Source organism: Trichoderma camerunense, assembly GCF_050948025.1.
Source record: "Trichoderma camerunense strain CBS 138272 chromosome Unknown V8C40scaffold_6, whole genome shotgun sequence".
Lineage (NCBI taxonomy): Eukaryota > Fungi > Ascomycota > Sordariomycetes > Hypocreales > Hypocreaceae > Trichoderma > Trichoderma camerunense.
In genome coordinates, this window is record NW_028145364.1 from 459,864 (window position 1) to 484,144 (window position 24,281).

Sequence of the window (24,281 nt, forward strand, 5' to 3'; positions counted from 1 at the left end):
AGCAGCACCCTGATAGCCTCGGCCATCAATTTAGACTTAGTAATGGAACATTCAAGGGAAGCACAGTGCCGAGTGACCAGTAAAACTTGTTGAGCTCTCCCAACTCCCGCCTGCACCGATACAATCAACGTCACAAGCCGCTGAAGCTTTGACTTTCCGGCGCTCGTCGCTCAACTGTGACTCGAGACCCCGCCCCCACTTCAACAGCACCAGCACCAGCACCAGACCTGCAGACCCCGCCAGCCCTTCCAAGTTAAGTTCCTACCCCCAAACCGAGACCAAACCGGCCGAGCTTGTGGCTTCTCAGTCTTAAAAAGCAGCCGATCCGGCCATTTCCCTCGAGCTATCTTTTTGCTGAGCTGCTCTGTTTTCCCTCCTTTTCCTCTCCCCATATCCTCTTTCTGGGCCAGTATCTTTTTGATTTGTTTTTGCTTGCAGACGACCTGACCTGCCCACCATGGCTGGCACTCCGTCTCCTCACCCTCAGCAGGCGCTGACCTTCAACGATGTCTTCGAGGACGACGACATCGATGAGCCCAAGGAGGCGCAGACCATCCACCACATCCGCGCAAACTCCAGCATCATGCAACTGAAGAAGATTCTCGGTGAGTCGCAGCTTTCAGAGGCGCTCCGCCAGTGCCAATTGGCGCAAGACCGAGCCGACAAGAGACTGTTACTGACCTGTGACTGCTGCTGCGCTGAATAGTTGCCAACCGTGGTGAAATCCGTAAGTCGATAACCCCACCATGGCCTGTCGTGTAACTCCTTGCTAACCCCTCGCGCGCAGCCATCAGAGTACGTTTGAACCAGAAAAAACAGCTTCGAATCATGATATTTCCTGTTCCCCTCTGTAGCGACGCATTCTAGTGGTACTAACGCGCATTTGCGCATCGCGAATAGATTTTCAGAACAGTCAGTCGTCCCCTCTGTCCGCCGCTGCCGCAAGAAATGCAAATGCTTACCCCTCCTCGCAGGCCCACGAGCTGTCATTACACACAATCGCTGTCTTCAGGTGAATAATGCGAAACTCGATGAAACAATCCTTGATGCCGTCTTGAGAAAGACTAGCTGACCTTTTCTTTTTTTTCCCTCCAAAGTTATGAGGACCGACTCTCCATGCACCGTCAGAGTATGAAGACCTCACCTTAGATGTGCCCCGCGCATGTTCCGTGCTCTGTACTGACTTATTTTCTCAGAGGCCGATGAAGCCTACGTCATTGGCAAGCGAGGCCAGTACACCCCTGTCGGAGCTTATCTCGCCGGCGACGAAATTATCAAGATTGCCGTTGAGCACGGCGCTCAGCTGGTTCATCCTGGTTAGTTTTCCTTCATTCTTTCTTTTGAATTTTTTAAAGAATATTTTGGTGCTAACATCATTCAGGATACGGTTTCTTGTCCGAGAACGCTACATTTGCCCGCAACGTCGAGAAGGCTGGTCTTATTGTAAGTCTTTGGCCTGCATTCTATACCTACTTTAGCCGCTTCTAGCCATTCTATTATCCTCAAACTCAAACTGACTCTGATGCCCATTATAGTTTGTTGGCCCTACTCCCGATGTCATTGATGCTCTTGGCGACAAGGTCTCTGCCCGCAAGCTTGCCATTGCAGCTGGTGTCCCCGTCGTCCCCGGCACTGAGGGCGCCGTTGAAAAGTACGAGGAGGTCAAGACCTTCACTGACAAGTATGGCTTCCCCATCATCATCAAGGCTGCCTACGGTGGTGGTGGCCGTGGTATGCGAGTTGTTCGCGATGCCGAGAGCCTGAAGGAGAGCTTCGAGCGAGCCACTTCCGAGGCCAAGACCGCCTTTGGCAATGGCACCGTCTTCGTCGAGCGATTCCTCGACAAGCCCAAGCACATTGAGGTCCAGCTGCTCGGTGACAACCACGGCAACATTGTCCACCTGTACGAGCGTGACTGCTCCGTTCAGCGTCGACACCAAAAGGTCGTCGAAATTGCCCCTGCCAAGGATCTTCCCTCCGAGGTCCGAGATGCTATCCTCAACGACGCCGTCAGACTGGCCAAGTCTGTCAACTACCGCAATGCAGGCACTGCAGAGTTTTTGGTCGACCAGCTGAACCGCTATTACTTCATCGAGATCAACCCCCGTATTCAGGTCGAGCACACCATTACTGAGGAAATCACCGGCATTGATATTGTCGCCGCCCAGATCCAGATCGCTGCTGGTGCTACTCTTTCTCAGCTCGGCCTTACCCAGGACCGAATCTCCACTCGTGGTTTTGCCATTCAGTGCCGTATCACCACCGAAGATCCCGCAGAGAACTTCCGACCAGACACCGGAAAGATTGAGGTCTACCGATCTGCTGGTGGTAACGGTGTTCGTCTTGACGGTGGCAATGGCTTTGCTGGTGCCGTCATCACTCCTCACTACGACTCCATGTTGGTCAAGTGCACAGCCCACGGAAGCACTTACGAAATCGCTCGCAGAAAAGTCCTCCGTGCCCTCATTGAGTTCCGTATCCGAGGTGTCAAGACCAACATCCCCTTCCTGGCCTCTCTTCTGACCCACCCTACCTTTATTGATGGAAATTGCTGGACGACTTTCATCGACGATACCCCGCAGCTGTTCGACCTCGTGGGCGGCCAGAACCGTGCACAGAAGCTGTTGGCTTATCTCGGAGATGTTGCCGTCAACGGCAGCTCTATCATGGGCCAGATTGGTGAGCCCAAGTTCAAGGGCGAGATCATCACCCCCGAGCTCTTCACTGCCTCTGGCGAGAAGATTGACGTCAGCCAGCCTTCCCAGAAGGGTTGGAGGAAAATCATCCTTGAGCAAGGCCCCAAGGCCTTTGCCAAGGCCGTTCGCGAGTACAAGGGCTGCCTTCTCATGGACACTACATGGCGAGATGCCCACCAGTCTCTGCTGGCTACCCGTGTCCGAACCATTGATCTCCTCGGCATTGCCAAGGAAACTAGCCACGCACTTGCCAATCTCTACAGTTTAGAGTGCTGGGGTGGTGCCACCTTTGACGTTGCTCTGAGATTCCTCCACGAGGATTCATTCGACCGTCTGCGCAAGATGCGAGAGCTGGTCCCCAATATCCCCTTCCAGATGCTTCTTCGTGGAGCCAATGGTGTGGCCTACTCTTCCTTGCCCGACAACGCCATTGAGCACTTCGTCGAGCAGGCCAAGAAGAATGGTGTCGACATTTTCAGAGTCTTTGATGCCTTGAACGACATCACTCAACTCGAAGTCGGCATCAAGGCCGTTCACAAGGCTGGCGGTGTTGTTGAAGGTACTGTTTGTATCTCTGGTGATATGCTCAACCCCACCAAGAAGTACAACTTGGCCTACTACATGGACCTTGTCGAGAAGCTTGTTGCCCTCGATATCCACGTTCTTGGTATCAAGGATATGGCCGGTGTGCTGAAGCCCCACGCTGCCGAACTCCTGATTGGAGGCATCCGCAAGAAGTACCCTGACTTGCCAATTCACGTCCACACCCACGACTCTGCTGGAACGGGTGTTGCCTCCATGGTTGCTTGCGCCAAGGCTGGTGCCGATGCTGTCGATGCCGCCACCGACAGCTTGTCTGGAATGACCTCCCAGCCTAGCATCAACGCCATCATCGCCTCTCTGGAGGGTAGCGACCTTGACCCCGGTCTGGACCCCAAGCAAGTCCGCGCTCTTGACACCTACTGGTCTCAGCTGCGTCTGCTATACTCTCCCTTCGAGGCCCATCTCGCTGGACCCGATCCCGAGGTTTACGAGCACGAGATTCCTGGTGGTCAGCTGACCAACATGATGTTCCAGGCTTCGCAGCTTGGTCTCGGATCCCAGTGGCTTGAGACCAAGAAGGCCTATGAGCATGCCAACGACTTGCTTGGCGACATTGTCAAGGTTACCCCTACCTCCAAGGTTGTTGGTGATCTTGCCCAGTTCATGGTGTCCAACAAGCTGTCTCCCGAGGACGTCAAGGCTCGTGCCTCTGAGCTTGACTTCCCTGGATCGGTGCTTGAATTCTTCGAAGGTCTGATGGGCCAACCTTACGGTGGCTTCCCCGAGCCTCTCCGCACAGACGCCCTTCGCGGACGCCGGAAGCTGGAGAAGCGTCCTGGTCTCTACCTCGAGCCCATTGACTTTGTCAAGGTCAAGCGCGAGATGGGCAAGAAGTTCGGTGCGCCCGTCACCGAGTGCGACATTGCCTCGTACGTCATGTACCCCAAGGTCTTTGAGGACTACAAGAAGATCACAGCCGAGTTTGGCGACCTGTCAGTTGTGCCAACCCGATACTTCCTTTCTCGACCTGAGATTGGAGAAGAGTTCAACGTGGAACTCGAGAAGGGCAAGGTCCTCATTCTTAAGCTTCTTGCCATCGGTCCTCTGAGCGAGCAGACTGGTCTCCGCGAGGTCTTCTTCGAGATGAACGGCGAGGTCCGACAGGTTACTGTCGCCGACAAGCAGGCTGCTGTTGAGAACATTAGCCGCCCCAAGGCTGATCCTGGTGACTCCAGCCAGGTCGGTGCCCCGATGTCCGGTGTCTTGGTTGAGCTCCGTGTCCACGAAGGCTCCGAAGTCAAGAAGGGTGACCCTCTTGCTGTTCTGTCAGCCATGAAGATGGTACGATTCCTCCCTTCCTCTTTTTTAATTACGTGAAAGAATGTTGCTAACAGTGATGCTAGGAAATGGTTATCTCAGCACCCCATAGCGGAAAGGTTGCCAGTCTGCAGGTCAAGGAGGGCGACTCCGTCGACGGCTCAGACTTGGTGTGCAGAATCACAAAGTCCTAAGTTTGTTACAAAAATGCAGGTAGAAGGGTTGTCTGAAATTCTATGATGCTTCTTAACGGGATGTTTGGACCGGGCAAACAGGTAAAAAGCAAAATACTTCCCTAGGAATTAGCACAACTGGCGTGTGGTGGAGAAGAAATTGGTTATCAGCATCGTTATTCAGTATGACTATACAAGATATGAAATAAAGTTCAGTTAAATTATTTGGCTCCCCGATAATTCCCCTGGCAAAAGAAGATGTGTTGAGCTTGGCTAGACGTCAGATAACAGAGGTGATAAAATAACAGTGATAACAAAAGATATCGAAAAAGAAAAAGGAAACAAGTAAATTGAAGAGAGAGCCTAAATTGTTTGTTTCTTTAATAAACTCCGTCTACAGTTCTCCTCTTGCTGTACCCCCTGGAGGTGTATAACTCGGAACCGTTGTGCGATATGGACGGTAAGGACAACACAAGATGATGCGGTGACTCGATGGCGATGGGCGGCGATGTGTCGAATCTTGGACAATGTTTGTGATAGGGAGACAAACTAGCAAGTAATACGGGGACTGTATGGCTGGACCATGTCCTGGTTGATATGGCATTACGCGAGCGGCATGTGATAGAGTAGGAGTGCTCATGAGATAAGGAAAAGGAAAAGGTCTCTCGTGGCCGAAGGCTTGACGTATTGTGGGTGAAGAATATGGGGTCTCTGGGTATGGAGTGGGCTGTCGAGGGGGCACCGGTGATGATGAGAAAGTTGAGTTACGCTTCTTCTTGGTGGGGAGGAGAGTGTCGAGGTGGTAGCGTTGGTCGTTTGCGAGGGAGCGCTCTTGGAAGGATTTCCATGCGTGAGAGATCTTTTTTAGGATTTGGGAGGAGAGGGAGTTTAGTTTTGAGAGGAGATTTGTTGGTTGTTGGAGGGGTGGGTTGGGGACGTTGTTTGGGAGTTGTCTATGATGAGTCCTTGGTTGGGAGATGTTTGGTGTTGTGACTGGATGGGTGGGCATGTTTGCGGATTTGGGGGATGTGGAATCTAGAGGTGAGGTTTATGGCTATGGTAGGTTTTTGGTGTGTTAGGATGGATTTGTTAATGGGCTTTGGGTATGTGTATGAGATTTAGATTGTGGAAATGGAGATTATGGTGGTTACTTCAAGGGCTCTTGTGCTTGGCTGTGTTAGGTGGATGTTTAGAGGAGAGGAGAGGTTAGAGAGGAAAGGCTGTCTATTTGTAGTTGATTCAAAATGTTGAATTCACTCTACGTAGAGGTAAGGTAATTGAATGGGGGGCTTAGGTAGTAGATTGCAGAGGTAATCATGGGAGGTTAAAGCAAGGACGTACAGTGTAGTGAAGTTTGTCTTTGATTCCCATGTGTTGTTGTATTATATACCGCGCGAACTCCCCTTTACTCGCCGCCTTCATTTGCTCGACTTTTCTCGATGGATTCTATGTGAACATCTCCACAATTTTTCGTTAACTTGGGTTTTACGAACTTGGATACGCATTCGCGTTGGCCAATTTACTTGAAGCAAAAGAGTTGTTGAAGGAATTTGCGAGCCAGCTCCCCGAGTTAGTTATACAGCATCCTAGTGACTGCTACTTTATCTGGTTTGTCAAAAAGTCCCGTCTTTTATCATCACTACTGGTACTTTCTTCTACTATTCCTACTTTCTTCTACTGTCTCTACTCTCTTTTACTACACTTTGCCGTTCTTGTATCCGCTAGACTTGTGACACGGGATAATGTATAGCCAGTTGTTCAAACACATATATATCTCCGAACCCATCAGAGAATTAGAGATGCGGAAATAGAGATTGTATTCCGAAAAGAAAGAGGAATAAGAAAAAAAGCAAACAAACCCTATGTAGAAAAGCGTCTAAACGGCCAAAAAATATCTGGCGGGCTCACCCTCCTTGCCATGGTTTCCATTCCCATTCCCATTGTAGTTGTAGGTGATAGTGCACTTGGAGTGGATTTGTTTCACGACTCGGTAGCTTGGCTAGACTTAAGAATGTGGGAAGTAAGAGAATGAGAGAGAGAAAAAAACATACTGCAGCGTCGAACCCGTTTGTTTGGACAAAACTTTGCAATGTGATCATATTTGAGACACTTACGACATTGTTTGCCCTTATACGGATCTTCGATGAGAGCGAGACCTTCCATTTTTCCCCCCGTAGTACACTTTGAGTATCTGTAGCTGTCCTAGAGTTTTAGACGCCATAGCAACTAGAGACAAGGCTGGGCATGACATTTTTCTTACCCATTGTGACGATTTTTTCGACAAGGCTTTGGCAGCCAACACCCTGGTACGTTAATACATGTACTCGGTCCTTGAGGTTTCTGCTACTATTCATAGATCGGTATTTTTCTTTAATATCCACCTTCAGTATTATTACATTTTCTTCAGTATCTGCTACTATATTTCTCTCGTTCCTAGTACTGCTCCTTACTATTAGATAAGGTAACTTCAATCGCAGGCATGGGATGCTGGATAGAGACTTGGGCTGCTGGGTAGCATTTTCTTAGTAAACGGCGCATTGAGACCTGAATTGATTACTCCCACAGATGTACGTACTTTCCGTCGTAGGTAGTTATGAACTATTGGGCCAATCGTGAAGGGTTAACCCTGGTCGCATATTAGGCTATTAGGCCACTGATAGAGTACTGGATAGAGTATTGCTGCCCAGGGTACATGTATTGCTGCCCGTCCTAATAGCAAAAATGTACTGCTACGGCAGCAATATTCATTATATAACTTCTCATTATACGGCATTTTTAATCCACGATTATTTTCTTTCTTAATTAACAGACTCTTAACTTTTAGCATCTGTTATATAATTCAGTCCCCTTAAGTGCTCAGGACTAGTATGGGTCATACCAGGAAATCGGCGATTTCAGAGAACATCTTTGGGGATAATACAAACGTCCACCAAGGCGACACCATCATCAATGCCCCTCAGGGCAATGTGCAGATCTCCTGTTCGTATTCCGGTACACTTTAAGACCCCAATGTTTGTCTTGTTAACTTTCAAATAGCCTATTTGGGGAACCCTCAACAGCTGAACCTTGAATACGTGCCTGCTAGCTTTAACGATGCGAACAAACAGCAGGCTTCTTTGTGCCTTCCGCATACGCGAGAGCAGATGCTCCATGACATTCGAACATGGATTGATGGTAATAGCGAAAAGGGCATTTATTGGCTCAGCGGCATGGCTGGTACAGGAAAAACCACCATCTCCCTAACGATCGCTCGCGAATATCATCAAAAGAAGCAATTGGGAGCAAGCTTCTTTTTCTCCAGAGGTGGCGGTGACCTCGCATCAGCGAAGAAGTTTGCTGCTACCATAGCCGTTCAGCTTGCAGAGCAGTCTCCGGAGTTACGACGGCTTATTTTGAATGCCACAAGGTTGAACCCTCGAATCGGTCATCTCAATCTATACAACCAGTGGGAGAAGCTTGTCCTGGAGCCTCTAGGCTTATTGGAGTCGAGCTCCATCCAGCAGCCGCTTCTTATTGTGGTCGATGCCCTTGACGAATGTGACGATGAAAAAGATATCGGAATGTTAATTGAGTGCTTTGCTAGCACTATTACGAATGTCAAAGAGATACCAATCCGAATATTTATTACAAGCAGACCGGAACTTCCAATCCATCTTACATTAAATCGCGTATCTATTAATTTACGTCAACACTTTACCCTTCACAACATTGAGCAAGCTATTGTGGATGGTGACTTAAGGATCTACTATCAGCATCACCTGTCGCAGTTATCACAGCGGTATATGTGGGACAAACGCATTATACTTGATGATGTGATTCGGTCTCTTGTCGAAAAAACTCATGGATTGTTTATCTATGCCGCCACAGCCTGTCGGTTCATCAAGGAAGGAGGTATAAACTCAGAAAAACGGATGTTGAGTCTTTCTGCTCCTGAACCTTCTGCCTCTGAAGCAGAAAAAGAGCTTGACGACATTTACACCACAGTGTTGGAAACTTCGTTCAGCACGGAACTTTCTTCTAAGGAAGCTATAGAATTACAGCCTGAGTTTCAGAAAATCGTTGGATCTGTCATGGTGCTATTTGACACACCAGCCTTAACTGATCTCGTTGATATTATCGACGGGCAAAAAGAAAGAATTGAGTCAATGCTCAATAATCTTAGGGCTGTTGTGGATATCTCAGAAGACGATAGACGCTTAATCACCATCCTCCACCCCTCATTCAGAGATTTCCTCCTTAACCCTGGAAGATGTTCTCACAAGTCATTTAGAATTTCCGCCAAGCAATTGCATTATGATCTGTTCGAACGCTGTTTGGCAATCATGCATGGTTCTTTACCAAAAGATATTTGCAAACTCAGAAATCCAGCTGCCAAGGCACAAGACATTACCACAGATCAAGTGGACACATGCATTTCCTTCCCGATTCAGTATGCCTGCAGATACTGGATACAACATCTTCAGAGAAGTGGGCGAGACTGGATGGATCATGGTGGTATGAAGGATTTCTTTTGGGCAGACTTTCTCGGCTGGCTAGAGGTTCTTTCTCTACTAGGTCGGCTATCTGAAGGAATAAACCTGTTGGCAGGCCTTCAGTCTTGGCTACATGACAGATCAAAGAAGGAGAACTTGCAACCAAGCGCCCAGAGCCAATGGAATATGATAAGCTGGTTTACGAAGAGTAAATTCTCCAACATGGTTATTACCAACCATGCAAGCGATACTTCGCTAAGCCTTGGTATGCTTATACACGATGCCAAAAGATTTGCCTTTCAACACAGTGGCATTATTGAAGAGACGCCACTACAAATATATTGCTCAGCATTAATATTCAGCCCTGAGCAAAGCCTCATCCGTCAACGCTATCATACTGAAATTCCAAGTTGGATTATCCCCTCTTTTAGAAGGCTCTACACATGGCCTAGATATACGCAGGCCTTGTGGCACACACATCGAGCCTATTCACTTGCATTCTCGCCTGATGGCAGTTACTTGGCATCCGGATGCGAAGACGGAACTATCTGCCTCTGGGACGCCGTAACAGGCGCAAAGCAGCGCATCCTTAGGGGCCATGGGGAACCAATTACTTCGATTGATATTTCTCTAAAAGAGGAGCTCATAGCCTCCGGGTCAAGTGCTACGGTTCGATTATGGAACTCTACGACTGGCGCAACTCGGGGCATCTTGAAGCATGACAAAGATATTTTCCAGGTTGCGTTTTCACCAGATGGCGCCTCGCTCGCATCGCTCTCTTCCATCCCCGGTTCGATGTACAACGCAGTATGCATGTGGGATATCGCGAGCCATAAAAAGCAGTGGACGTTTGAGTACGACGATGGTAGTGCGCACATCTCATTCTCATCTGATGGTGCACACGTCGTCTACAGCAGCGACTCCGTGACTGGCCTCTTAGACTCCAAAACGGGAAAATCCGTGTGCATTCTGGCTAAATATGGAGGGGAGGTTTGTTCATCTAGACTTTCATCTGACAGACAGATGGTGTGCCTAAGAGCACACACTTTTGTTAAGCTCTTTGATGTTCAACCGACAATAAGGCTGCGGTGGTCTAAGGTCGAGAGAAGCTATCACATAGCTCTTTCGCCTGACGGCCGGATCCTCGCTATAGACATTGGCCGCAGCATCAAACTACGAGATACTACATCTGGCCATAAAACGCATATCATACATTGCGACGAACGCCCGGGGAAACTTGCATTCTCAGCAGATGGAACATTCATCGCATCAGCTTCGTACGACAACATCATCCGGTTCTGGGACTTGTCCATGATCAAGCAGCGGTCCATTACGGATTTCGACTTTTTTAATTGGTATATCACTATAACATCTAGTTGCGCCAGATTTGTTGTGCTGTTGACAAAGCCCTACAAACGAATTACAGGCCTCTATGAAAGTGAATTGTTCATCTGGGATGCTCAAGAGATGATAATGAAAAAGAATTTTCGCGTCACAGGAAAGACAAAATTTTGTCGCATGACATTCTCGCCCAATTCTCAGTTTATAGCAATCTACTGGAATAATAATGTCGTTGACCTGTTCGAATGGGAGTCGGGAGAAAACGTCCTCAGAAACATCGAGGCGAAGTATGATGAATATATTGCTCTTAGGGTCAGCAGATTTTCCCCTGACGGCAATTTCTTTGCCATACACACTCCCCACAATGATATACACATTTGGGATATACGACGAAGAACCGTCGTCCACAAGTTCCCGGGAAACCGTGACTGTGTGGCATTTTCGCAGGATTCTAAGCGCATTGTATATGTATCTACAAGCGAGAAACTATCCATGTTCGATCTCGGGACATGCGATCACTTGGCTCAAATCGAGGTAGATATGGGAAGATTGTGGCATTGGAGCTTTGACTCTAATGATCGACTTGTTTTGTTCTACTATGAGCAATCATGCGGTCCCGATCAGATGCGGCTTAGGGATGCCCATCCGAAATTCATCTCCCGTGTCATCCAAATAAATCACGCCCCCTCGCCTTTCGGTCATTTCAGAGCAGTCCCAGCTGCAAACGTCGTCGTTGTGAAGTTGTTTGATAGGTGTGAGATTTGGGATATGACAACTGGCACTGTGATGGGAAGTTTTGAGAATACTGGGGAACTAGAATACTGTCAATTGCTTCCTTGCAAAGCTCATCTGCGAATAGATGAGGCTATAGTGCCACTTAAGAGACAAGGATCATTGGGCTGCTGTTCTCACAGACTATCGCTTGAGGGTTTTTGGATCAAGCGTGGCAACGAAAGGCTGGTCTATATACCTCCCGATTACGCATCGGCTCTTATAGCTGTGAGGTGCAAGGGTGTTTCCTTTCAACCGTTTGGGAGAGGCTTTGGCCACTCCAATATCATCAATACTTTAGAATTTGAGTTTTCAGGGATTGAAAACTATATCTAGTGCGGCAGGCAAAGAAGGCCTGGATGGAAGAAAATTGCTGCTTGATGCTTTCTCTAATGCTACTGGTGTCTTGAATTCTTACCGTGTGGCTTCTTATGCTGATGTCAGCCAGCGCAAGACATCCGATCGGACGCCGCGCAGGAAAGTCAAGATGCAGTGAATGAAAATGAAGAACCGGTTTATGCAAAGAAAATGAGACCATGTACCAACAAGTAGGTACTAATGCAGCATGCAGGCAGATTCTTGGTTCGTGAGGGGGAAGCTCAAATGTTGTTTGACCGGACCGGATAAATGGACGGCGCAACTTGTACCAGCTTGGTAGCAGCAATACCTACTACCTTAGTAGTAAGAAGATACCTCTTTCTCCGCGTCGGCCGTCAGTTGTAGCGCCCGGGTGGATGGGATGGATTTGATGGGAAAACGGAAGAAATGGAAAATGCGCGCGCAAAACAAGTCGAGCCATCAAATGTTAATGCAGACACGGTGGCTTATCGGCTGAGGTTTGCATAACGGTTCAAATCATCTCGTCTGTTATCTTGTCTTTATGTACATGCGCAGGGCAGCGGTTCGTATTTCTGTACAGGTACAGCACAGGGACCGGCAGGTGGTCTCGTGCTCCCAAGTACATACTGTACCGTTTGTACTTCCGCCATCAGCACCAGCATCAGCATCAGCATCATATCAAAGCGGAACGGAGGGATTATCCCGCCATGCCCGTATATGCAAGGGCCCCTGAAACTTTGCCCGTTATCGGTCAGACTTTTCTCGCTGCCGTTGACAAGTACGAGTTGACGAGGTATGGACGGTACGAAGCAGGAGTATTACGAAGTACATCTAACAGGCAGAAAGATTCCCGCGTTTGGTGTCTAAGCTCCCTGCCGATTGATCCATCCTTGCGCTTCCCCGTAAGCTGGGGCTAGTAGTAACCCTGCCAATTCATAGGACGGTAGCTGAAGAGATCGGCTATGGGAGGAAAGGGAAGCAAGGGGGAAAAGGCTTGCAGAAACTGGGCGCAGTACAATGATTGGAGGTGCCTGATGGATATCTACAGTAGCTGATAAGAAATCGAAACTAAAACTAACAGAAACATGTACGAGGTTCGCATCCCGATCTCAGTTTGAACTTGAAACCTTGAATACGGAAGATGCCATGCCCACGCGGGATTTGTGGAGCCCTGGAGACGAGCTCTTAGCGGGCTGCAACAGCGCTGGGGAGCCCCCGCAAAAACACTCAGCGAGCCCTCCAGTTTTCCAGTTTTTGTGTCGTAGCGCCGCAGAGTTTGATGAATTCGGTGGCAATCTGCCGGATCCCCGCTTCCAGGCTTCTGCTTTCAGCACCTCTTGGCTCCTCTGTGTCTTGACTTTTTTCGGCCATTTTGGCTTCTTCTTCTCCTCCTCTTCCTTGATTTCTTCTTTCTCCCTCATTCATCCTCGCTTCTTCCACCTTCCTCAACAACACCGCTCCTATCGGCTTTCCCTCCAGTCCAGTCGCAGATTTTGCACCTCGCCCACGATCAGTTTTTGAACCTTCTCAGCTGCTCCCGGCCGCACACGCGATCTTACTCGTTTATGCGCCTGCTAGGAGGAACTCGAATCTGCAAACTCGCCGACCGCTGCGCTCCATACTAGATCCCTCCCGCCGAGACAGAATCAGAATTATAGAAGATAAGAGAGGGAACTACTATCAAGATGGAGAGCCTGCAGCTGTCCCAGGTCCTCGCCGACTTGAGCAATCTCGGCGCAGCTGTATGTCTTACTTGCCATTGGCTTACCTCTTCCCAACACCACCCGCATAAGAACCTTTCTTTCTTTAACCCTTTTTTTTTACCGTTTCTGACTGTTGTTGTTTCAATGATAGGAACCTGCGGCCGCAGCCGCCATTGTCAACGCCAACCTCCCCGTCATCCAAACCGAACTCATTAAAAACGACAGTCATGCGTCTTCTCAGCAGCAGTCGAGGCCATCGTCCGGCCTGAGGCGCGCATGGTCATCCGAGGCTGCTATGCAACCCAAATTCGACAAGATGGGGCGCCGCATTCTCATCAGCTCCCCCAAATCGGGATCTGCCGCCAATTCCACTCCCGGCACTCCTCAACCCTCTACTGTAAGATGCGCCACGTTTTGCTTGAGAGTCGGGGAGAGAAAATTCACAACTAGAGTCCCCCCCAATTTACTTGCAATGTATAACTAACCGAAGCTTGCTCTTCCTTTAGTACGATGACGATCTCGAGCGAGCTAATACCCTCATGGCTCTATACGACATCCGCGCCAAGCTCAAGCAGCAGGACAACAGCAGCCTCATGCGAGCGCGCGAAAAGATTAATGCTTTGGCTCAGAGGCAACAGGCCCAACAATTCGCCGAGCTTAATATGAAAAAGGCCGACGAGATGCGACGAAACCGATATTCCTTCCCAAAAGTATAAAGTACTACGCTTTCGGCGCTTTCCTTTCCTCGTCTTGTTTTGGTTTGCACACATAGCATAACGCAAACCGTAAAATCCGGCGTGGCCAAACGAAGGGTCCTTGAGTTTCCATATGGGACTCGCTTTTTTACCCTTCTCTTATCGAGAAAACAAGGCGACGAAAGCAAATAATGATACACGTTTCTTAACCAACATGACCTACGACCTACGACCTAAAATTATACGTTATTCTCAACGATGAACGAGCCAGTCAATTTTGTACCGGTGGCGAACTGGGATATGGTTGACTTTGGAAGACGGGTTTTACTTCTTATACCCTCCTTTTTTGGTATTTTTGGATGATATTCTTGGGTTTTTGAGTACACGGCACAAGGACGGTTTACCTGGCAGCCACTCTCCTTACACAAGCGGAATCAAGCACGGAGTCTTGGGAGAAAAGGCGTCTTTGTCTGTCATGATCGCGCGCAAAGCCGACTATTGGTTTCTTTATGCTTATTTTGTTTCTTTCTGTTTTTGTTTTCTTTCATTCATTCATTTCTTTCTTTTCTTGAGAGAATGACGGAATGACCCTCTATTTGGTGGCATTTCTCACCTGGCGTGCGAAACGAGCACATTTGGAGCTCTTGTACGATATAAAACAACTAATACAACGGCATACTATCTCTAGCGCATTGAATCAACAAGAAAGGTCGTGAATGCTACTTGAATGGCAGAATTGAGCATTATTAACCCATCAGAGCCTCGGGCTACCCCGCGGCGATTGATTCATCGGACAGTCTTGAGCCCGAAAAATCCGGACGGATGTAGCGGCATCAGACGAGGTGGGTTTGGAACATGTGCAGCGATGGCAGCGTGTACCTCAAAAGACGCCCTTTGCTTTCTAATAAGTTTGAGGGGTAACGCTTGACCTAGGAATCTGATCAGAAAGGATGAAAAGAAAGGATGGGAACGTAGACAAGGTAAAACTCTCAAAGAATGGACGACTACTCTTCCCTAGTTCGATTCTTTGACAAAGGAAAGGTTTCCCTCTTTGGGGCTTTTACAGAAACAGGAGTCGGCACATTCCTATTTCAACAATTGCTATACGAATAGGGAATGATCCTGGCTAGGCAGAGCACAGCAGTCAGATGATGAAGGCTGAGTGCTGAACGATTCGATAGCTAGGTACATATATGCATTTACATCAACACGAAAACAGCTTGGTGTTGATGGCTTGATAGAAATGCGCCCTTTCCTGTGCCTGGCGTGCCTTGTGCTAGTACCTTGGTAAATTGGAAAGAGGCGTATTTGAAGGACGAGCCTCTACAGTATACACAACAGACCAAAAGATGGCAATGACCTGAGCAGAGCAGAGCAAAGCTGAGGCGTGTTGGCGTATACGGGCATGGCCGGGAAGGGCTCCTTGGGCTTCTTGGCGGCATGGCTTAGGACGTACGCCAGGAATCGCAGTGCGTCATAAGCCGGGGTCGATGATATAATCACACAATAACTATTGATCGGTCGCAGGCTTTTAAGGTTCCGGCTGGCGATGGTTTTTTATGGAGCAGCCTCGTTTGCGAAACGAAAAAGCTGCCAGAAGCGATGGAGTGGAATTACGGAGTATATTTGCAACCGATGCTGGTCGATGATGGGGACTTTGGAGCTCTGGATATAACGGACCAAGATGGAGAACAGGACAGAGCAGATGCAGCGAATATTTGTCATTGCATGCAGGGCTTAGCTTCCGACGTCAGATTCAATAGAGTAGAGTAGAGTAGGTAGAATGCACATGCTCTCTGCTCTTTTCTTTCTAGAACCCTTGCAGTAAGGTAGAACTAGCATTCTGGTCGTATTCCCTATGCGGGTATTCCATGCGATTGCGTTTGAACAGCGCCACCCGAAATGCTGGAGCCTTGGCCCGCACTGGGGAGAGCTGTTTTCGCAGATGGTGATTGGATGGGATGGAGAAGAAGTGGGTTCTGCACAGCCACCCCACGCGGAGTCGGACAAGAAAATAGTTGGAGAGAATATCAAGAACAGGCAGCTTTCAACCTTATCAAACGGGTTTTACTGTACCATACTAATGGGGCCGAGGTGAAAGTAGTGCGCTGTCAAAAATCTGGCAGCGTCGGAGCGTTTGTTGCCGGATGCCGTTGGTGGATATGTGTTTTGAAGTTGGTTGCACGATCGGATGCTTTTCCTTTGAGCCAAGCTCGTGTTTGCAGGCCGCTTGTGCGCTGTGGCTGGTGTGCTGGTGGTGTGAGATGCTTTCCATTTCTCGAGGGCAGTACCGGTACATACTCTGCGATGGATGCTTGCAGCTTTTTGCTGGACAGGAGGGATGGATGATCAAACAAAGGAGCAGCAATACAATAGGTAACTCACTTGATGTGTAATACTGTCATACTCTAGACATGGGCCCTTGGCAGCTCCTCCGTCCATCACCCGTCACGCTGCGACAGAAGCACCCTCAGAATAAGCACGCTAAGAGGGTCTGGCATCAATGCGGCGGGCAGTGCTGTAACTTGCTGCTTGTCCCAGTGATGTGATCACTCCCAGTGGCGGGCTGGTGCGGTGGCACTGCTGCTGGTACTTGGAGCAATCCAAAAGTCCGAACGCAAGCGCAAGGATTTTAATTCCATATTCCAATGCCTTCCATTGCGATAAAATACGCTCGGTCCCTTTGTATATAATGCGACGGCTTTTCTTTCCTTTTTTCTTTCCTTCTAGTGATTCCTTCTCGCCCATTTAGACTGCTGACTGATACAACAACGACAAGCCTTGTACCTGTACTCGCTCGCTCAACCTAAAATAAAATAAAAGAGGGGAACTGGCGCCGGGCTTCTGATTCACAGGGATTCCGCAACGTCATACAAGCCAAGTCACAGCTTTGTTGCTGCTGCACCACGCACCAAAAGCTTGGCCCCGAAAGTAAGACAAAAAGGACAGGACACGCGCAACGCAAGCCAACGAAAATTCTAAACTCTCTTGCCATCCCTCGAAAACCTAACCGCTCATACACGTAACCTTGTTTTTATCTCTCTTTCTCCTCCTTTCGCATCATCCATCGTCGTCTTCTTTCTATCAACTCATCGGAAAAGAAAAGCGATCGCCTCTCTCTCTCTCCTACTTTAGTACCTACGAGTACTACATTCTGCAAATATGGCCCCGACAATGGTGGACCTTTTCGCGCGAGATGACGGCTGTGGATATGGCTACTTCTTTGATGGAATCGGCTGTCGGCGCAAGAGTGGGTGGTACTTTTGGGGCAGATGGGTGCTTGCTGGCATCGCCATCGTTTTCGCATTGATTCTCTTGTTCTGTTGCTTGTAAGTTGATTCCCCTTTACTTCCTTTCATCATTCTATCTTTTTCTTTTTTTTTCTCTCTCGTTCCTATCCATTCGCGCATACATTATGCTAATCACCATCATCGCAGGTGCATCTCAAGACGCAATCGCAGACGTGGTGTGACGCCCATGTACGGCACCGGCTGGTTGGGTGGCGCCCCAGCCCAAGGAAGTCGGCCCCATGGCAACAACAAGCACAACAACAACGGTTACGAGATGAACAACTACCAGTCTGGATACACCCAGGGCGGCTACACCCAGCAGCAGCCTCCCTACGGCGAAGGATACGGATATACTAGCCCTCCTCCGTATGGTCAGGCACCTGTGGGCAATCAGCAGACGGGCACAACGTTCCATACCAATGATGGATACATGACCGGCCAGCCTCAGTACGGTGTTCAGCAGCCTCAGACCTCATACCAGCCCGACGGTCATTATCAACCTCCTGCGGGACCACCTCCAGGAAAGTAAAGTGACGCGAAGCAAGAGCTGGCGCCAGGGAGGCCAAGTGAAGAGGGCCCGAAGGTGACTCTTTCACACATACACAAAGAACCAAAAAAATTCACAAAGAAACACAAGAGAAAAAAGGCTATACAATGGAATGGGATTAGTCCGGCGTTTCGGTAGGGACTAGGGGCCGGTGGGAGACTGATATCCAACTTTGCTTTTTTGCTTTAATGGGATGAGAGAGGCTATGATCCTTGACGAAACGGCATATGCCTTGACGAATGCCTTATGCGACGGCGTTGAATTACTATTTCTTGGAGCGGCTGAACAGCCTGAGCTAAGACTAGTATATGTCTTTTTTGTTTCCTTTTATCTTCTTATTTTTTTTTCGGCCTGGTATATTTCATTCGCATCTGATAGTCAAGTTTTAATACGCATGCTCCGAACAACGCTTCCAAATGCTGTGATGAACAAACGAAATTGTGATGCTCTCCAAGTTACTCCTCACAGTGTAATAATGATGCGGCCAAGACTGGCAGTGCTCGGAGGCCTCTCTCTCTCCTGCACGGCAGCGGGGATTGCGTGCCAGTCAGAGGCCTATCAGATTAGTTGGACTTGAGGCTCTGCAGATGCCACATACTGCAAATATTCATTAACTTTTCGCGGGTAACTAACTATGTGAGTTTGTGTTTGACATTTACAGTACTAGAGGCCGGAACAAATGCCCGGTTTATGAGTATTGAACCTCTTTTCGCATGGACAGCATCATGGGTCTTGTGCTTGTACAGTGTGAATAGAGATAAGGCATTAAGTACTGCAACTGTTCATCTAGCCAGTCTGATAGTTCTAAATCCATCAATGGATCAATGGATGCTTTTTGAAGTTTCCGAAAGGCCAAGGATTACAACGTAAGACGCTATGCTTGGAGCATGGCAAAACTTAATTCCGCCGACCCCAGTTGCCCAGGAACCCTGAGCTACGTGTATTGAATCTCAGAGCCCAATGCTGTTACAAGATGGTTCAATTTGTTGTTTTTGCTGCTCGTCGTCTCTGCAATCTGCCATCATTGATTCCAGTTCCTTCGTTGTTGATTAAATCAGTTTCGCCTGAGAACAACGACGGTACCATTGAACAATTCCGATTAATTCATCCGCTGAGGGACAGCATATGATCGTGATTAGGCTCATCCACCACTCGCTGCACGATGCAGTTCGGCACAACAATTGGAGAGGCGTGCGCCACATTTGCCATCACCAACATTGACGACTTGTTTGTTTTGGTTACTTTCAACGCCGAGGCAGCAACGAGCAAGGTGATTACACCCTTTCGAATAGCCCTCGGACAATTTATCGGATTTACCGTCATCATTGCTATTAGTATGATTGGGTTTGGCATCTCCCTCGTACTGCCCCCTGAACCTATCGGATTTCTTGGTCTGCTACCTATCCTACTTGGAATATGGAAGTTTTGTCACCTTTTCGTCGCAGAGCCCGAGGAGCACACTGAAGTTAGCACCGCAGCTTTGATGAAGGGTATATTGAAAGTCGCGCTTATTACGATAATGAACGGCGGTGACAATATTGGTACGTACATTCCGTTGTTTGCGCAAGTCGAAAGGGCAGCCATCGCAGTATACGTTGTCGTGTATTACATCTTGCTTGCTGTATGGTGTTTGGCTGCCTCACTTGTCATGAGACAAAAGCATGTTCTAGCGCTCGTGCAGAAATACATTGATTACGTTATACCACTGCTCTACACTGGTTTGGGCATTTTCATCATTGTCAAGTCTGATTGTTATCCGTGGACTATTCGACAGATTAACGATTCGACTGCTTCGGATCCGGGACGGGGGACCATGGCTGGTGTGATTACGTTTATTCTTCTGGCGGCGGGGTGTGCGATGGCGTGGGCTACAGTGGCGAAAAGGAAGACTCAAAGTACAGTGGACGTTGATCTGACCAGAACAGATGGCACGCCATTGGAAACTGTTACTAGAGATGCGGATGCAGACGCTCATTGATAGACGAAAACTTGGTACGATATCATGGTTAGGTAGCTTCAAGGAAGACGGGAGGCTAAATGATTGACAGCCGCAGTGTACTAGCCACATTACGCCACAGAACTACCTATCCGTGTGAAAGACTTCGAAGGTTCTCTTCACAATGAAGCCCGGACACGGATTTCAATTATGGTCTGATGTCTCTGCCGCACTCAATACCCATCTTTTACGCTTATTACAAATTTTAATACTAGAGTTAGGCACCTGCATGTCCCAACCCACATTGCAGTGTATTTGGTGGCACTGGGAGCCTATTCTTATGATAGTGGAACTGCTGCAGGGGAAGACTGTGGCTTTTTTTTTTCAGGTTGTCTTTCTTTTCTTTTTTACAGCCCGTTCGAGACCTTTTTGACACATTCTAATAGGCTGGCCATGGGACGTGCGTGCCCAAGAATAGTCCGGGTCAGCGGGCCGTGAACAGCTAACGGCTGGAGGCTGAGAGCTGAGAATCCAGAGAGCAAAGAGGCTGAGAAATGGTGAGCTGCAGTGGAACAAAGGAAGATGAAACGAAGAAAAGCAAATCACAATTTGGATAGAACAAAAGAAGGGAGAACGCAAATGGTACTGTACTCGTATGTTCAAGAGAAGAATTGGTACAGTACCCAGAAAAGGAAAGGAAAGAAAGAAAAAAAGAAAGGGAAAAAGAGGGTCTGACTGTCAATCCCCACGACAGTTGATGCTAGCGGCCCCCATTGCGAATTGGGATCCTCTTGTCCCAATTACCGTTCTTGGCGCAAGGCCAGATTTTGACGAGGCAAGGGGAGGCGATCCGTGACCCGTTTCATTGTCCTTTTCTTTTATTCATGCTGGTGCGATGACGTTGATTGATGTGCGTCCCTTTTTTTGCCTTTGTCGATGCTTATTTTACGTGATGACTAGTGGACCTCATGCTTTTTTTCTCTCTGCGAAGACGGGCTGAAAGCTCGGGCACAGGCACGGGTCGAGATTACGAGAGCTTCCGGGTCGGGTACCTGACTTCAGTGGACGCCAGCGATACAGTAGCGTGCTGGGGCTGCTTAGTGCGAGTACCTGTACCTGTCCCGCCTGTACAGCCTCCAGTTAGTGCTTTGACCCTCCACTGTAAGAAGCCCCAAAGTATCCAGTACGGGGCATCACCGACGTCCCCAGCCCGCCTGACAGGTACCGGTACCCCGGCGGCTCCTTCCCCTGCAAGGCACGTTCCCAGCTCCCTGCATTGCATATGCGTGATAAACGGCTGGAGCGACAGGTGCCCCTTCCCATGCCGGACATGCGGCACGATGCCCGTGGCCTCACTCCAGATTAATTTTCTTTTTTCTCTTTCCCCTGCTCTTTTGTCTTTTGGAAACCTTCTTGTTGGATCTTTTTCTTCCTCTTCACACTCTCTCTCCCCCAACATCTTCGCCGCCTCCTCCCAGGCTTCATTCATTCTTTCTGCTTTCTCGGGCCCCTGCACCAACGGCCACGTTCATTCTTTTTTTAGGAACTGGATTTTTTGTCCTCGTTTCCGCCCCTCATTTCATCGTTACTGGGAAGGGAGGATTTTGAAAGAAGAAACGACGACACCTTGACGGTATTACTAGCACAACGACGCACAACATCCTGAACGCGCGCGCGCTAAATCGACCCGAGCTTTTCGTCAGCGTTTTTGTTGGATACGACTGCTTCTCCGTCTCGACGAGCGACGATTTTTTGTTGCACAGCCTTCACTGCACACTCACCTCAAAGTTTCGCAATTTACGCGCGGGCCTCTGTAGCCAATCCTTCATTTTTCGGCGGTTTCGGACCACCTTCACACGATCCTTGCTTTTGCGGAGAGGAACTGTGTCACGTCTGTGCTACGACGCCTCTAGCGAAGTTTCGCCAGGGGTAACATTCACGTTCATATCGCTGTTGTAACAGATTACACAGCGTGCGACATCATTCTTTGTTTGGTTTTTGACCAGAAACATCTTTTGACTCTACAGTTCTGCGACACCAGTGGTGGTTTGTGGAATTTACAAGTCGCCTATCTGTTTGGATTTACGACTCTTTTCTATACTTCAGAGCATATTGCTTTTTTATATTTCAACTCGCGAGAACATAACACATCATTTGCATTATCACATCGATTGACGCATCGAATCCGATATCGAAAAGACCGAGCCGCTTTTGTGCTGCTAATTTCGCTTCCGAGCCTCGCCAATTGGAGCATGACTTAGACACCCGTTCGCCAAAGACGACATCAATTACGAGCTACAGGTACTACCAATTTTATTTATACTCGACTACATCCAGAATCAGTCACACTATATAAATCAAAGACGCAAGTCGAAACATACACGATGCCTTCGGTCGATGTTGCCATGGTCCGAAGCCTTCGTGGCGGGCTGTGGGAGACCGTGGTGGACACTGTTGCAAGGAGCCTTGCTGCCCAAGTTATAAAACGAGATCTTATCTCTGATAGCGAGAACAAAGCCTCGGAAATCAAGCAAGCCTTTTCCAGCTGGGATGGCTGCATGGCTCATGTCTATTGCAAGTAAGTTGAACAGCTTCAGCATCCCATGACGGATCATCCATGAAAGCCATTGCTAATCGCTCAATAGGTGGCCTGCTATTGCCCTTATGATTATCGGTGGTCTCATCCTTCTCAGCATCGTCATCTGCATTGTCCGATGCACCTGCTTGGGCATGTCCTGCTGCTGCAGCTGCTGCTACTGTCTCAAGTGTTGCGGCAACTGCTGTGGCTGCTGCGATACCCCCGGTGGAAAGCCCCACAAGCATCTCGATGAACCATACAATCCCCAGCAATCTGGATACGGAGGATATCGCCAGGAGGCTCCCATGGCAGCTCATGTGCCGGCCCCCGCGCCCGCGCCAGCCTTTGTCCCGCAAGCTTCTCACGGACCTCCGCAGTACGCCGAGTTTGACGTCTCTAAGCATGATGCTGATGCCCTTCCCGCCATGCCAAGCTGGGAAACCGCCAACTCCAAGAAGATGGTACTCGAAGAGGAGGTCGAGATGGATGATTTGCCGCCGCCCAAGAAAGAGGCTCTCCCTCAACAGAATCAGGGCATGAACAGCCCCAGGTTCGGAGGACCTCAGCAGCAACAGCAGCAGCGACGACCCCCGCAACAACAGAGGGCTATGGGTAGAAATGACCCGTACAATCGGCAACAGACCACTTCCCCTGGCCAAATGAACAACTATGGCCAGCCTGCTAGCCCATACGGCGGACACGACCAAGGCTTTGGTGCCCATGACCAAGGCTATGGTGCTCAAAATCAAGGATATGCCGCCCACGATCAAGGCTACGGTGCTCATGATCAGGGTTATGCCGCTCACGACCAAGGTTATGGTGCTCACGATCAAACCTATGGTGCTCACGATCAAGGCTACAACGCACACAATCAAACCTACGGAGGACATGATCAGGCCTATGGCGCACACGACCAAGCTTACGGTGGACATGACCAAGGGTTCAACGAACATGGACAGAACTATGGCGCACACGAACAAAACTACAATGGCCACGACCAAGGCTACGACAACCACGTGGCGGATGGATACGGTGCCCATCAACCTTATGATCATGCAGCTCCTGCCGCAGGCATGAGAATGAGCCCAGTTCACCAATCGCCTACTTCCAGCCAGAATGGATTTGGTATCCCACGACAGATGACGCCAGGCCCGGCGCACATGCCGATTGCCCCTCAGGAGCTTGATGGACACACCTCACCAGACCACTATGGCGCGGATCCCAATATGCGAAAGTCTCCTGGTCCCGGCCTAAACCAAAGACAGTCCCCAGGCCCTCAGAGTGACTTTGGCATCGCCCCGCAGAACAAGCCGGTCCCTTACAGGACGTATACTCCGGCGCCGCAGAAGGCCGTGACCGAAGCTCCTATCGCTCCTCCTCCCATCGCCAACAATGGGGGATTCGACTTTAGCTCGGGCTATTCCCGTCCTCAGACCCGAGAGGGACCCAACTACGATCGCCGCCCCAGCGAATCTCACGAGCGTGAGGACCACGAGGGTTACCCAGGCTACAAGCCCTACAGCCCGTCCCCACAGAACTGGACCGGTGTTTAGAGAGCTTCTGCCGAATGATCGAATATTCATGTTTAATCTCGTTCTATCTGCATGACATGTATGTTGGTGTATCATATATTCTGAGGACATTTTTGCGTGGCGTTTTTGAAAAAGGCGAATCAGCAGCCAGATAGAGAGGTTAAGTGGTGTTTTTCTTTTTCTTTTTTATACAAGGCAAACCCTCGTGTTTCGGTGCTTGGATCATTGCTCACATGATGACGATATTGTTTTGGATATGCTCGCTTGGTTGATTTCTTTTTTACGATTCTTTGACGGGCATTGTTCGCCTTGATCCTTTTGAAGACATGGATGATGAGCATGGCTTGG

General features: G+C 49.0%; 6 protein-coding genes across 6 annotated transcripts; all 6 read left to right on the forward strand.

The window, feature by feature from the left end:
• The first annotated feature begins 113 nt into the window (after positions 1 to 113).
• V8C40DRAFT_240600 (carbamoyl-phosphate synthase L chain, ATP binding domain-containing protein) lies at positions 114 to 4,953 on the forward strand. The gene is made up of 10 exons (XM_083214833.1): positions 114 to 605; positions 707 to 727; positions 788 to 795; positions 901 to 912; positions 975 to 1,012; positions 1,098 to 1,129; positions 1,197 to 1,316; positions 1,382 to 1,443; positions 1,536 to 4,580; positions 4,643 to 4,953. Exons 1-10 carry the CDS (start codon positions 458 to 460, stop codon positions 4,748 to 4,750), a joined length of 3,594 nt encoding a protein of 1,197 aa, XP_083074748.1. The 5' UTR covers positions 114 to 457; the 3' UTR covers positions 4,751 to 4,953.
• Positions 4,954 to 7,439: 2,486 nt separating this feature from the next.
• V8C40DRAFT_240604 (WD40 repeat domain-containing protein) lies at positions 7,440 to 11,697 on the forward strand. Its single transcript, XM_083214834.1, has 2 exons — positions 7,440 to 7,708; positions 7,766 to 11,697. The coding sequence occupies exons 1-2, from the start codon at positions 7,597 to 7,599 to the stop codon at positions 11,647 to 11,649; spliced, it is 3,996 nt and encodes a 1,331-aa protein (XP_083074749.1). The 5' UTR covers positions 7,440 to 7,596; the 3' UTR covers positions 11,650 to 11,697.
• Positions 11,698 to 12,930: 1,233 nt separating this feature from the next.
• V8C40DRAFT_240611 (uncharacterized protein) lies at positions 12,931 to 14,659 on the forward strand. The gene is made up of 3 exons (XM_083214835.1): positions 12,931 to 13,394; positions 13,507 to 13,752; positions 13,862 to 14,659. The coding sequence occupies exons 1-3, from the start codon at positions 13,338 to 13,340 to the stop codon at positions 14,069 to 14,071; spliced, it is 513 nt and encodes a 170-aa protein (XP_083074750.1). The 5' UTR covers positions 12,931 to 13,337; the 3' UTR covers positions 14,072 to 14,659.
• Positions 14,660 to 16,544: 1,885 nt separating this feature from the next.
• On the forward strand, positions 16,545 to 18,282 carry V8C40DRAFT_240618 (chitin synthesis regulation, resistance to congo red-domain-containing protein). The gene is made up of 2 exons (XM_083214836.1): positions 16,545 to 17,379; positions 17,488 to 18,282. The coding sequence occupies exons 1-2, from the start codon at positions 17,213 to 17,215 to the stop codon at positions 17,867 to 17,869; spliced, it is 549 nt and encodes a 182-aa protein (XP_083074751.1). The 5' UTR covers positions 16,545 to 17,212; the 3' UTR covers positions 17,870 to 18,282.
• A 456-nt stretch (positions 18,283 to 18,738) lies between these two features.
• Positions 18,739 to 19,978, forward strand: V8C40DRAFT_240622 (cadmium resistance transporter-domain-containing protein). Its single transcript, XM_083214837.1, has one exon. The coding sequence runs from the start codon at positions 19,050 to 19,052 to the stop codon at positions 19,863 to 19,865; it is 816 nt and encodes a 271-aa protein (XP_083074752.1). The 5' UTR covers positions 18,739 to 19,049; the 3' UTR covers positions 19,866 to 19,978.
• A 1,841-nt stretch (positions 19,979 to 21,819) lies between these two features.
• V8C40DRAFT_187286 (uncharacterized protein) lies at positions 21,820 to 24,014 on the forward strand. The gene is made up of 2 exons (XM_083211814.1): positions 21,820 to 22,401; positions 22,469 to 24,014. The coding sequence occupies exons 1-2, from the start codon at positions 22,208 to 22,210 to the stop codon at positions 23,952 to 23,954; spliced, it is 1,680 nt and encodes a 559-aa protein (XP_083074753.1). The 5' UTR covers positions 21,820 to 22,207; the 3' UTR covers positions 23,955 to 24,014.
• The last annotated feature ends 267 nt before the right edge of the window (positions 24,015 to 24,281 follow it).

Bases quoted from the DNA above. Each gene is read 5' to 3' on its own strand.
- V8C40DRAFT_240611 (XM_083214835.1), top strand. From the start codon at position 13,338: ATGGAGAGCCTGCAGCTGTCCCAGGTCCTCGCCGACTTGAGCAATCTC. The intron at 13,395-13,506 runs GTATGTCTTACT...TTTCAATGATAG, and splicing joins TGAGCAATCTCGGCGCAGCT to GAACCTGCGGCCGCAGCCGC. The intron at 13,753-13,861 runs GTAAGATGCGCC...CTCTTCCTTTAG, and splicing joins GCACTCCTCAACCCTCTACT to TACGATGACGATCTCGAGCG.
- V8C40DRAFT_240622 (XM_083214837.1), top strand. From the start codon at position 19,050: ATGCAGTTCGGCACAACAATTGGAGAGGCGTGCGCCACATTTGCCATC.
- V8C40DRAFT_240618 (XM_083214836.1), top strand. From the start codon at position 17,213: ATGGCCCCGACAATGGTGGACCTTTTCGCGCGAGATGACGGCTGTGGA. The intron at 17,380-17,487 runs GTAAGTTGATTC...CCATCATCGCAG, and splicing joins ATTCTCTTGTTCTGTTGCTT to GTGCATCTCAAGACGCAATC.
- V8C40DRAFT_187286 (XM_083211814.1), top strand. From the start codon at position 22,208: ATGCCTTCGGTCGATGTTGCCATGGTCCGAAGCCTTCGTGGCGGGCTG. The intron at 22,402-22,468 runs GTAAGTTGAACA...ATCGCTCAATAG, and splicing joins ATGGCTCATGTCTATTGCAA to GTGGCCTGCTATTGCCCTTA.
- V8C40DRAFT_240600 (XM_083214833.1), top strand. From the start codon at position 458: ATGGCTGGCACTCCGTCTCCTCACCCTCAGCAGGCGCTGACCTTCAAC. The intron at 1,013-1,097 runs GTGAATAATGCG...TTCCCTCCAAAG, and splicing joins CACACAATCGCTGTCTTCAG to TTATGAGGACCGACTCTCCA. The intron at 1,130-1,196 runs GTATGAAGACCT...TTATTTTCTCAG, and splicing joins ACTCTCCATGCACCGTCAGA to AGGCCGATGAAGCCTACGTC.
- V8C40DRAFT_240604 (XM_083214834.1), top strand. From the start codon at position 7,597: ATGGGTCATACCAGGAAATCGGCGATTTCAGAGAACATCTTTGGGGAT. The intron at 7,709-7,765 runs GTTCGTATTCCG...ACTTTCAAATAG, and splicing joins GGGCAATGTGCAGATCTCCT to CCTATTTGGGGAACCCTCAA.